At 38.3% G+C, this 12,295-nt stretch overlaps 1 protein-coding gene across 1 annotated transcript; it reads right to left on the bottom strand.

Annotated features, from left to right (window-relative positions):
* On the bottom strand, positions 1–11,200 carry LOC134631760 (spexin prohormone 2-like). Its single transcript, XM_063480312.1, has 4 exons — positions 11,126–11,200; positions 10,990–11,038; positions 10,403–10,480; positions 1–146 (listed from the first exon to the last, which is right to left on the bottom strand). Exons 1-4 carry the CDS (start codon positions 11,198–11,200, stop codon positions 55–57), a joined length of 294 nt encoding a protein of 97 aa, XP_063336382.1. The 3' UTR covers positions 1–54.
* Between the last annotated feature and the right edge of the window lie 1,095 nt (positions 11,201–12,295).

Raw genomic sequence — 12,295 nt, 5'->3', positions numbered from 1 at the left:
TTCTCAATGAACTGTCAGTTTGGATTGCGTGTACACAGTCCGAGCTGGTGTGTCTCATCTCTTCTGGAGGTAGTGTATGAGGACTTTCTCTGAGCTCAGAATGTGACTGGGTCTTTTGAAGTCCAGCGACTGCAGTTTCTGGATGCCTACGTACACACACATGCAAGCACACACAAAAAGGGAGGTGTTTAAACTGCCATGTCAACCAGACTTTATTATATTTATGCACATCAGTACACTCTTTTTCAAGAATATAGCAACAATGAAACTTTTTACAGTACATTTGATTATAAACCAACTTGAAGTGTAAGTCTTATATATCAGCTTTTTTATACCTCTACAGTAACAGTTTCTGAAGTGTGTAAAATGTGTTGCATAATGACAGCAATTCATTGGAATAAATGAACTTATTACTGCTTCTGAGTACAGTAAATTATTACCGTTCACATTAAGACTTCTGTTTCAATGTTCTTAGTTTCTCAGTCCAGAAATAAAAAGCCACTATCAAGGGAGTTGCCATAATGAAACTATTTGTTTTCAGGTTACTCTGGATAAGTTTAGAAAGGCCCTGTAGATTTTTGTCTCATGGTAGCCTGGTCTTCAGATTTCCTGCACCAGCTATACTGTGGGTGTGATATTTCATAAAGAGTTTGAACTTTGCACACAGCCTCTGGAGGACAAATGGTGTCACTGCCTCTATGGATGCCCTTTTCAGGTTGTGCTGCTCTCTTCCTACAGGAAAGAGCTGTGTCTAGACTGAAGAAAAACAACCCAAACTTAAAAACCTTTATTTTCACAGGTTTACATTTACTGTCTGTGTGTATAAATGGACTGGTTCTTATATAGTGCTTTTCTACTCTACCTGAGCACTCAGAGCACTTTTATACAGCTTGCCTTATTCACACCCATTCATACAAGTACTTTCTTCTGTGCTCTTTCTATCTAACATTCACATACATTCATACTCCAAGATCGGAGAACAATGTGGGGTTTGTATTTTGCCCAAAGATGTTTGGCCTGCAGACTGGACCAAACCAACAACCTTCTGATTAGCAGAAGACCTGCTACAGCCATCCAGTGTGTGCAGGTGTGTCTGTGTGCGAGCATGCATAGGTGTGAGAGTTTGTATGTTTGTGTTTTAACTTCAAGGTTGACTCTTTATGACATTTTGTTTTGTTGTTTTTGCTATAAGACATTGTAGACCTACATTCCACCATCCATCACATTTCTATCACTAATACATTTCAGGGTTGTGGGGGACTGAAGCCTATCCCAGCTGCCATGGGGTGGTAGGGGGGTACACCTTGGACAGGTCACCTGTCTGTCACAGGGACCTACACACTGTTCTTTTTTTTTTTTTTTAAATTATAAGCCCATTGTAATGAAATATGTTTTATAAATAAAATGGACACTGATACTGGTAAATGGACTGGTTCTTACACATCACTTTTAAATTCTACCTGGGCACTGAGAGTGCTTTATACAACTTGCCTCAGTCATACCTGTTCATTTAAGCACTTTTTTTTTTGTATCCTTTTTCTACACAAGTGCTTTCTATCTAGCATTCACACTTCCATGGATGCATCGGAGAGCAACTTGGGCTTAGTATCTTGACAAGGATATTTGGCATCCAGATCAAACGACCTGAGCTACAGCCAATCCATATTGACGCTGATGCTTTGGGAAGCCTGTGTTCTGGCTGTCATGGCCGTCATCTCTTTGCCTCTAGCCTCAACACAGGTATATGTAGGTGGATCAGTGAACTATGTATATCTTGCCAGTCAATATGCAATTCAAGTTCTCTGAAAGTAAGATACCAATCTGGAGCTGTGGGCCTCAGGAGGAGGAGAGCACCAGAACATGGTTAAAGAATTGCCAGAGACTAGCAACGTGGAAGTGGCCACAACAATAAACAGGTAATGAATGTCAGAGTCTCTATGCATTTTTTAAACCACATCCCTATCACCTCTCTGTAGTGCTGTGTGCATGAGCCTGATGTACACGACTTCCATAACTTGAGCCGGAATTTCTCATTTAGATGTTACTACTACATGTGAGAACCAGAAGCTGTGAGAAGAGGAGAGCAAAATAACCAACACACCTGATTTGAAGTAATATAGAAACTGCATAATTTTCATACATCATAATGATGGATGATGGATGGAAATGCCCTGCAGGTATGCTGGTGAAAGCCATTAGAGAGAATCGTAATCCTTGGTTTATACCCATGGGCCTTGTTAGACAAAAGGTCAGCAGCAGAAGATTGCATATAGATTTCAGGACACTGAACACTGTAACAAAAGATGATTCACCTGGCCTACATGTGTGGAATGATTTCTACCATTAATGGTTGCAAGCACAGAATTTACTTGTGTGTGCAACCCGTTTTACTTATCACACACAATGACGGATGTTTAGAGAGTAATTTGGGATTCTCTTGCTCAAGGACTCTTACCAGAGTGGAGGAGCATTCTGAGTAATGTTAGGAGCAGTTTGGTTTGGGTTCAAGGAGGGAGGGAGCATATATTAGCCAGGGGAAACCTACACACAGTAAAAAACTGATAATGCCAACTACAGTTTATTTAACTGGAACTTGAGGCCATTAAATGCTGCAAACTGAGAAGGATAATTTGACAGGAGAATGCTTTACAGTGTACTGACAATAACTTGCTTGCCGAGTTATGGACAGCAAACCGAATACAGCAGAACTATAGAGAGTAGCTCAGCTTGCCTCTTTTGAGTCTGATATAAAGTAGTGTAAGGAATAAATATTGTCTTTCCAGTTTTCCAGCAGGTTCCTGGTCAGTTTCAGTGCCCAGAAAAATATGATTTCACAGGAACTGGGGTGAGCAACCATTGAGCTAAATACTGTAAAAGAATGTAATGGAGAGTCTAAGAGCAGTGGATGGATGCCAGTGACCGCGGCATACCACTGTTTAAAAGGTATATATGATCTTGCCGGATAAGACAGTATGGAGTGTTTGTTGCAAAATGTGTTAAACATGATATACTTACTGAAGCCAGCTGACAAAGAGCTGCTGGTCAGAATATCTGATCATTTCAGTTCAATTCATTTTCATTTATTCCAATTTTGAAGAGAAATCTCTTCACAACAGCCAACCAAATGATCAACACTCTCCAGGAGGTCGGCATATCAATATCCAAGTCTACCGTAAAGAGAAGACTGCATGAAAGTAAATACAGAAAGTTCACTGCAAGGTCCAAGCCACTCATAAGCCTCAAGAACAGAAAGGCTATATTCGACTTTGCTAAAAAACAAACAAACAAAAAACATCTAATAAAGCCAGCACAGTTCTGGAAAAAACATTCTTTGTACAGATGAAACCAAGATCAGCCTCTACCAGAATGATGGCAAGAAAAAAGTTTGGAGAAGGCGTGGAACAGCTCACGATCCAAAGCAAACCACATCATCTGTAAAACATGGCAGAAGCAGCGTGATGGTTTGGGCGTGCATGGCTGTCAGTTGCTCTAGGACACTCGTGTTTATTGATGATGTGACACACGACAGAAGTGGCTGGATGAATTCGGAGGTGTTCAGAAACATACTGTCTGCTCAAATCCAGCTAAATGCAGTTAAATTGATTGGGTTTCATAATGCAGATGGACAATGACCCAAAACCTACAGCCAAAGCAACCCAGGAGTTTATTAAAGCAAAGAAGTGGAATATTCTTGAATGGCCAAGTCAGTCACCTGATCTTAACCCATTTGAGCATTTCACTTGTTGAAGGCTAAACTTCAGACAGAAAGGCCCACAAAGAAAGAGCAACTGAAAGCTGCTGCAGTTAAAAAGGAGGAAACCCAGCATCTGGTGATGTCCATGATTTCAGGACTTTAGGCTGTCATTGCCAGTAAAGGACTTACAACCAAGTATTAGAAATTAACATTTTATTGTCAGTTATTTAATTTGTCCAATTACTTTTGAGCCCCTGAAATAAAGGGATTGTGTTAAAAATCCTTTAGTTCCTCACATTATTATGCAATCTTTTTGTTCAGCCCACTGAATTAAAGCAAAAAGTTTGCACTTCAACTGCATCTTGGTTGTTTCATTTAAAATTAATTGTGGTAATGTGCAGAACCAAAATTATAAAAAAAAAGTTGCCTCTATCCAAATATTTATGGAGCTAACAGTAATAACTGCAGTTAACTCAGAAAGACCAGTTGGAGAAAAAGAGTCAAAATAAATATCACTGGTAATGTAAATAGCAGTACATGATGTTATGTCTGTGAGTAGCTTTTTCCATATGTGACAGACACCGGGGCACATATTTTTGTGGGGGCCTTACCGCCATGTACCGGACCAAACACAGCATCTCACATTCTCTCTTTTTCTTTCTCGTAGACATACAAATGCACAAACACACAGACATCCATGCACGCAGATGCACATGAATACTCAGAAATAGTAGCATATAGCAATAGTCAGTAATATCAGTAGGATTATTCCAGCTTTTGATGAGCACCATTGACAGTAACTACAGTCAGAGGTCCAGGGAATGAACACGTTTATCTAAATTTATCCTATAACCCACACAATTTTCTTTCACTAGGCTATCAGAAGTCCACGACAGATTTAGCTCTACTAACGAAACATAAAAAGAGAGAAGCACAGAAGAGCAAAAGAGAGAAGCTCACTGACCACAAGCCCTCACAGACTAACTGGATGGATCACCATACCAAAAGAACACACTAATTTACAGAATTCCTCATTCAATGATCAGTTTATAGACCAAAATGGATTTTAGTCCATAATACCTTCTTCCAGTCTTCAGTAGTCCAATGGCGGTGTTTCATGGCCCAGAGAAGCCTCTTTGTCTTATTCTGATGTCTTAGCAATGGCTTTCTTGCTGCATCTCATCCTGTCAAACCTACAGCTCGAAGTCTTCCTTTCACAGTTGAAACTGAGACTTGCTTACTACGACCACTATTAAGCTGTGAGCTGTTAACTCTCAGAAACTTGTCAACTCTCAGAAACTTGTCCTCTGGTTCAGTTTTCTGCATAAAGATTACTTAAAGCATAACTTACATATATAGTAGAACTATTATAATATGTCTACTTTATCATAACACTGAATATGGGGGAACTGTCCTCACTGTGAATGCTTACAGGCTGCAGCCTATGAACAAATGAAACTACTTCAGCTGTTCACAGTGGGTCACCACAGCAGGTAGAGCTCCATATTTGATATGGCAGACTTGCATGAACTGACAAAAATGTCCCTCCAGACACAATCCTCTCGAGATTTGGATCTCCTCTTTGGATCTTTTGCTCTTCAGCCAAATGTGTAAACCACTGCACTGTGGTGCTACTACATGAGTGAAATACATGATGTATATTTTGGAATGATATTTCATCTTTAGGCTGCTTCTTTGAGGTTACTATTGCTGTGATTTGGCACTATATAGAAAGAACTGAATTTAACTGAATTATCCAAAAATTGATTATGACTGCGGATTATGCTGAGTAAGTTGTAATTCAGCTCTTCACTTTTTTTTTACCTGGTGCTGAGTGGCAAACTTTTGAAGTTGAAGTCTTGAAGCTGTGAAGTTTTGAAGCTCCCATTCTTGTGGGGTTTTTTTTGTTTGTTTTTTGCCTTTTGCTTTTTTAAATGACTTCATCGAGAGCTACATTTTTTCCTCTGTTTTTTTGACCACAACAAAGAGTGGGAGGGAATCTCAGTATTTTATTTGTTTCTATAATGGCTGACATCCCATGTAAACAATGGGACATGACCACATGGTAAGTAACACTCTACACTCTCTCTGTAGGATCTACAAAAATTCTTCAGTCATATTCAGTAAGGGCTGACTTAGACTTTGTAGTCCTGTGAAGGAATGTTTCTATGGCTTGAATATTAAACTGTTAGAATGCACAGAGGGAGCTTGTCTTTGCTGTTGCAATTTGAAACCAACATGTTGTTTGGATTTCTTCATCACCTGAGGCAGAGGTCCTCCAAATGACTTTGGCTGTGGTGAATGGATGCGGATAATTAATGGATTCAGGCCATCCTGCGACCAATTACTGCACATGCAGCTGAGCACTTTCATCTATTTCAACTCCACTGACAATTTCAGAAAATCTTTCATTTTCTATTTAATCTCTTTATTGTATCATATTAAACTATGACTGTCTGAGATCTGATTTTTTTTTTCATTTTCTACTTATCTATACATTTATCTGTCTATTTATGGCTGCTGTAACACAGGAATTTCCCAGCACGTGAGATAAATTGGGCGTGGGGGGTGGTGGGCAATGTTCCCTCTAAGCTGCGCGCGTGCGCAATTGCGTACTGCTGGCACGGTCTCTGCGCACAGAAAATCTGCGTTGCGCACAAAAAAAAAATCTAACCTGAATTGAAATTAAAATTAATATTTTAACAATTCTGTTTTGCAGTGTTAGTCAGTAAGTGACTGGCTGCTCCCGTATGGGAATAGAACGAAGCCACCTTATCCCATAGTCCAGCCAATAATGCGATTCACATTCGTATATACGCAGCTAATCAACGTCGTTGACAGGCTATGACAGCGTCCTTATGTGCCGACACCGGTGTTTTAGCTGGCAAAGCGGCGTGGCTGATGAGGAGTGAAGCCACGTTAATGACAACGTGTACAACCATTGGAGATGTGAGCAGGACAGACGGAACAATTGACGGGAAAAGTGTGGACTTTATACCAGTTTTTAAATTGTGTTGATAGGCCACGTAAAACCAGAGTTATGATAAAAATATATGCAATGTTTGGTTTTCTTCCTGAATACTGTCGTTGTTTATATTTACTGCGGGAAGAAACGGTAAAAACTGCGTTTTATAAGGAAAACGCTCGAAAGCACTAGTGATGTGTCGGTCGCGAAGGAAATGGCTCTTAGAGCCGGATCTTTGACGTGAACGACGCGAGCCGGCTCCTTATCGCGAGCCGTGTTTTTTTTTTTTCTTTCTTTCTCTCACCCTCTCTCTCGCACTTTTTTTCCGCTTCACTCCGCATGCGAGCCTTGTGCTTTGCGCTGGGAAGAGGGGGCAGGGGCGGTAGTTGCACTCTCAGTAGCACAGGAACAGAGCGGGAGGGAGAGTTAGAAAGAGAGCCAGGGACAACAACGTCACATTAGAAAGGTATAGTAATTATCCACAACTATTTCCAGTTGCGGATGATAAAGGATTCAGAAAGTTTATTCATGCAGGCCCATATGACAGAGAATGTGCATCTTCTTTTTGTTTTCATATTTTAATTTATATTTAATTGTGTTGTGGTTTGTAGTGTTTTGTGTTGTTTCATTTTAAATTTGTTTAAAAGGAAAAAGCTGAAAATTTAAATAGTTAAAAGTTGAACTGCGACTAGTTGGTTTTTGTATTATATGATTTATTTATTACATTTTATGTGGAGTGAATAAATAAAAGTATATTTACGGTGGCCCCTAGAGACGAAGTAGTACAAACTCCAAAACACGTAAAAACTCCAAAACATGTAAAAACTCAGAAGCACGTAAAAACTCCAAAACACATAGAAAACACAACAGAAGTGCTCCAGAATGCTAGGCCCAGTGTTGAGCTTTTGTTACCTAGAGGCTACACAAGCCAGCAAGTACCAACGACTGGATATGGGGTGTGGTAGTAACAGGTAGATTAACATTTTTTTTAAATTATTTGAATATATATGAGTGCTTGTGTATAAATAGAGATTGAAAATGTGATGTCATTGAGGGGTAAAACCGCAAAGCATTGTGGGTATCCGTGGCAAGAGGTACTAGCGCAAGCAGGCTTTCAATTGAAATCAGTTACACAGCGATAAAAAGAAACAAAAAATGCCAAGAAGCTGTTGTATTATTAACTGCACAAGCCGGGCGAACGACAGCCGCGTGAAGCCGACGGGTAAAGCGAATGGTTTTTATCAGATTCCGGCGTGGAAGAGAAATTGTCCAAGCCATGTCTCCGAAGTCACGAAGAGGCAACGGATGGCCTGGACAGTAAATATTCAGCTTTGAATAAATAGTGAATTGTCCTGACAGAATATTGCGTTTCGCTTCTGTTATTACCACGGTACATTGACAAAAACATATACTTTTATTCACAGGATAAAACAGTTTTTTGTATCACTAATTGCCCAGTACGATTACAACATACAATATTATTGTCACTGCTACATTTCTGTAATGCGTACCAGAAATTATTTCCACTACTAATTAATTACCGTTGAGCTCAAAGTTCCTATTAATAAACGGTTAACGAATGTGTATTTATGAAGACGATTTGTGAGACTGGTAAACTTACCTTTGTTCGTACGATGGTCTTGTGTTCTACACGGTGCATTTCAAGGTCCTGTACCCATCCGTCGGTAAACTGTACCTGGGCTTGTTGCAGTGACCTGAAGTTACTAAAAACTTCATGAGTGTATGCACTCACTCCAAGAACCGTATAATTATAAATATGAGCGCGGTGAAAGTTGAGCAGCACGCTGATGTCTTTTGTCCACTCTGTGTGCTCGTAAGGGTCTAACCCCTTCACTCCTTTGATTTTTTCCTCGTACCTTTTCTTTGCCTTTTTGTCGAGTCTGTCTTTGTACGGTCCGGCATTGTTCTCCTTCGTTTTGTACATTCCTCTTTTTGGGGGCAAAGAAAAAGCAGGAAGGCATTGAAACCGGCAAATGAACATTTTGCGGTGCTGTAAATGCTTGCATTTGATGCGGTACTTTGATTATTTTGCCACGGGATCCCGGCATGCAATGCGCGAAAGTCACGTGGTCTGTCAATCTCTATACACAAACAATACACATATGCTTTCAATCGTGTAATTTAAGTGATCTAGGTAGCTCTGTTTTGAAGTTCAGTTAATGCTAGAAATGTGTTTTGGAGTTTGTACGTGCTTTTTGGAGTTTGTATGTGTTTTGTCTCTAGGGGCCACTGCATATATTTATATATAAACATATATAAATAAAACCACTTTTTTTTTACATTAGTAATTCCTTTTGTGCATAATTTTATATTATTGTTAATAATAAATTAATTAAAGCAACAAAACAACCTGAAGAGCCGGCTCTTTTTAGTGAGCCGAGCCGAAAGAGCCGGTTCTCTAAAAAGAGCCGGAAATCCCATCACTAGAAAGCACTCTCCGCCTGTGAGCAAAAACAAAACCAAAAAACCCCCACCCTTTCCTATTGGTGGAAAAATGTACCATGTCGACCAATCAAAAAATGATATGGCAACATGGCATTTAGTTGTTTAGGAAGGGGGAAGTTTTAGGAGTGACGGCGGTGTTTTGAGATGTGAGAGATTCGAGACGTTTAGCGCAAATCTTGTGTAGTTAGTGTGTAGTGTAGTCAATAGTTTTGTTGTGTGTGTCAGAACAATGAGACGACTGCTGAATGTTACAGGTGTTACAGGAGTGATACATCTCCTGTTGTCAGGCCCGCAGGTATCAGGCTGTTGTTCTCCTTTATCTCATAGTGGACAGAAATTATTTTTTGGAGTGGCACAAATAATTTGTGTGGCATCAGATTTGATGCAGAACAGCTGATTGTTCTGTAAATAGTTTGAAATGTTTATTTAAAAAAACGCCTTGGCTGCATTTTTAGGTAAACAGCTGCAAAAAACTTTGTTGTTTGCATAACTCAGTTACTTTTTTGAAGAAGTAACTATATAATTAATTGCCCAACATTGGTCATTATATACTGTATTTTGCAGATAGAGAGTTACAGGACTCTCTCCCAGACCACAGACTCATACTCATAATACATATAAAGTCAGAGCTTTATAAAAAAAAAAAAAAGAAAAAAGAAAAAAAAGAAAGTTGTGTTTTCAAAATTGGAGTTCAAGTTAATTTTACTTCCAATAGTGTTAACATACTACACAGGTCATGAACAAGATTCTTTTTAAATTTTCATTGTAAGTGGGCTAAAGCAATTAATTAAAAGTAGTCTAACATAAATGTAAATGCTGTAATTTGATTATTTTAATAAACCATGTAACTTGGATGGATTCGATGCTGGCGTGACCACAGTGCACACGTCTGCTGTTGCTCACTGTGGTCCAAGGGACTGCTCAGGGAGTTTGTGTGTTCGCTCAGACACGTGAAAAATTAGAGGGAACATTGGTGGTGGGGGGTAGAGTTGTTGATATTTTTTGGCCCATTGATAAGGCACTTCAAAGTTGGGTTACGTGAATGCAATTTTATTCCATTTTGAATGGAAACAAGTTATTCTCGGTTTATTTTTTGTACTTTTTGGTTATCTTTTCTGTTATTCTCAAGTTGGTATGAGGAATCCATTTCTTTTTTAGTACCCATTTCACCTACCTCATCTCTTCCTTATATATCCCTTTAGAATAACTTTGCTTAAGGATACTATGTTAATAAGTCTTTCAGAAACAGAATGAGATAAAATCATGCCATACTGTACCTCGGATCACTGCATACCAGCCAAGGAGGCACTGCTTCAAAACACTGTTGTTGTCCTCTGAGACAAACCTCCTGCCATCTGACAACAAAAATTGGAGAAGACACTTTGTGCTAACACTGATCTTCTTACATGTATGATTCTCAGATGTACTGTAAAATAAAAAAGTCAAAGCTAACACAACTAACAGCTGAACTCAAGAGCTGCTACGGGAGATCGAGTGTGTTACTGATATGTTTTAATAAAAGAAGTGTCTGAAATGGGGGTTCTGGGGCGCACAAGCGAAATGAGAATTATAGGAAGTGATATGTATAACCAGATTTACTTCTTTTAAACAACCCTATCTCAACAAGTTTGAATCATAAGATGTTATTTTTATTATTCCAAAATACATTGTGAAGATTTTGTGTTACAAAAGTATACAAAATGTAATGCATATGCAATAACAGTAAACTGAGTGCAGAAAATTGAGACATATTATTAAAAAGTTGGGATGATTGTTTTTTAAAAAGTTTAAATTAGACTACCTAAAATGAGTTTGACACCCCTGATATAGAGAGAAAAGGAGTCTGTGTTGTGGTTAAACTCACGTTTGCCCTTTAAGTACATCATGGACTGAGGGCCCCAGTGGATATTCAGCTGAAGGGGAAATACACAACAAATGTTTCCTGGTAAAATATGTGTTACAGAAAATCAGTGGAACAAGTGAGTGGCTATGAGTTTTACCTTCTGCGCATAACAGTAGTCAACAAACAGGCAGATGACTAAAGTACATGTCCAGATAACTGCCACTTTCGTCATCTGGGAATAAAAACAAACAAAAAAAATGTTTGTTGTCCAATATTTTGTATCCTGTACATCAACATGCCAACATTGTAAGAATCAGAGAAGTGTGTTAAGCTTCATATCACTTTATCATGCTGAAGAGCTGAAATTGGCACATGTTGAATGTATGTTGTATATTTTATATACATGTATCTGTAAATAAAATGTTTTCAAAAATCCAAGAATAGGTCAACAAAGTTGTTGCCTTTAGTTTAATATAATTCATTCATTCATTCATTCATTAATGACAAATCAATAGATTAAAATAATTGTGTCTATTAGTCAAAAGCAATGCAACTAGTAAAATAATTGAAATCCAAATATAAAATAATGTAGTAGCTAAAGGCATGAAAAAATGTCACACACACACAAACACATATATATGTATATGTATATATATATATATATATATATATATATATATATATATATATATATATATATATATGTGTGTGTGTGTATGACATTTTCACTAAAAAATACTAAAAAAGCTGATGAATCTACTTTAACTAGGATGCTCCCAAAGAAGCAAAAAAACAAACTAATAAAAAAAAACATACACACACACACACACACTTATTTCCACTTACTATATCTGCTGTAGCGATAGCATTCAATCCAGTTGCAGCATGTGTGAGTGTGGGTCAGAAAGATATTCCAGTCTGCTTATATCTCCAATGAAAAGCAGGAGTAACACGTTCGATCCAGCCCCACATGAAGCCTGGCAGGACTCCTGTTTACTAAGAGCTAAAAAACAGACTGACGTCAAGACTGTGATGTGAAGTGAGGAACATCAATCGTGGATCTGTTACATGAGGTCTATAAGTGGTGTGTTTGTGTGTGAATGTGTAACATTGTCCCAGTGAGTAACAGATATTTTATATTTTTACTGTTTTATTGCTGCTATTTTCATGAAATGTTTCCTAATATCAGAAATTATTATTCCTAAACATTTCTGTCGTTCATTATTATTTATTGTGTCATTCGTTATCCGAGTCCATGGCCTTAATTTTCAACTCATACATTCTAATAAACTGGAGATGTAAATGTTATACATGCATGACTTCACAA

This window comes from Pelmatolapia mariae, linkage group LG7, assembly GCF_036321145.2.
Source record: "Pelmatolapia mariae isolate MD_Pm_ZW linkage group LG7, Pm_UMD_F_2, whole genome shotgun sequence".
NCBI lineage: Eukaryota > Metazoa > Chordata > Actinopteri > Cichliformes > Cichlidae > Pelmatolapia > Pelmatolapia mariae.
The sequence above is the reverse complement of the archived record's forward strand: the minus strand, read 5'-3'. Positions and strand labels throughout refer to the sequence as shown.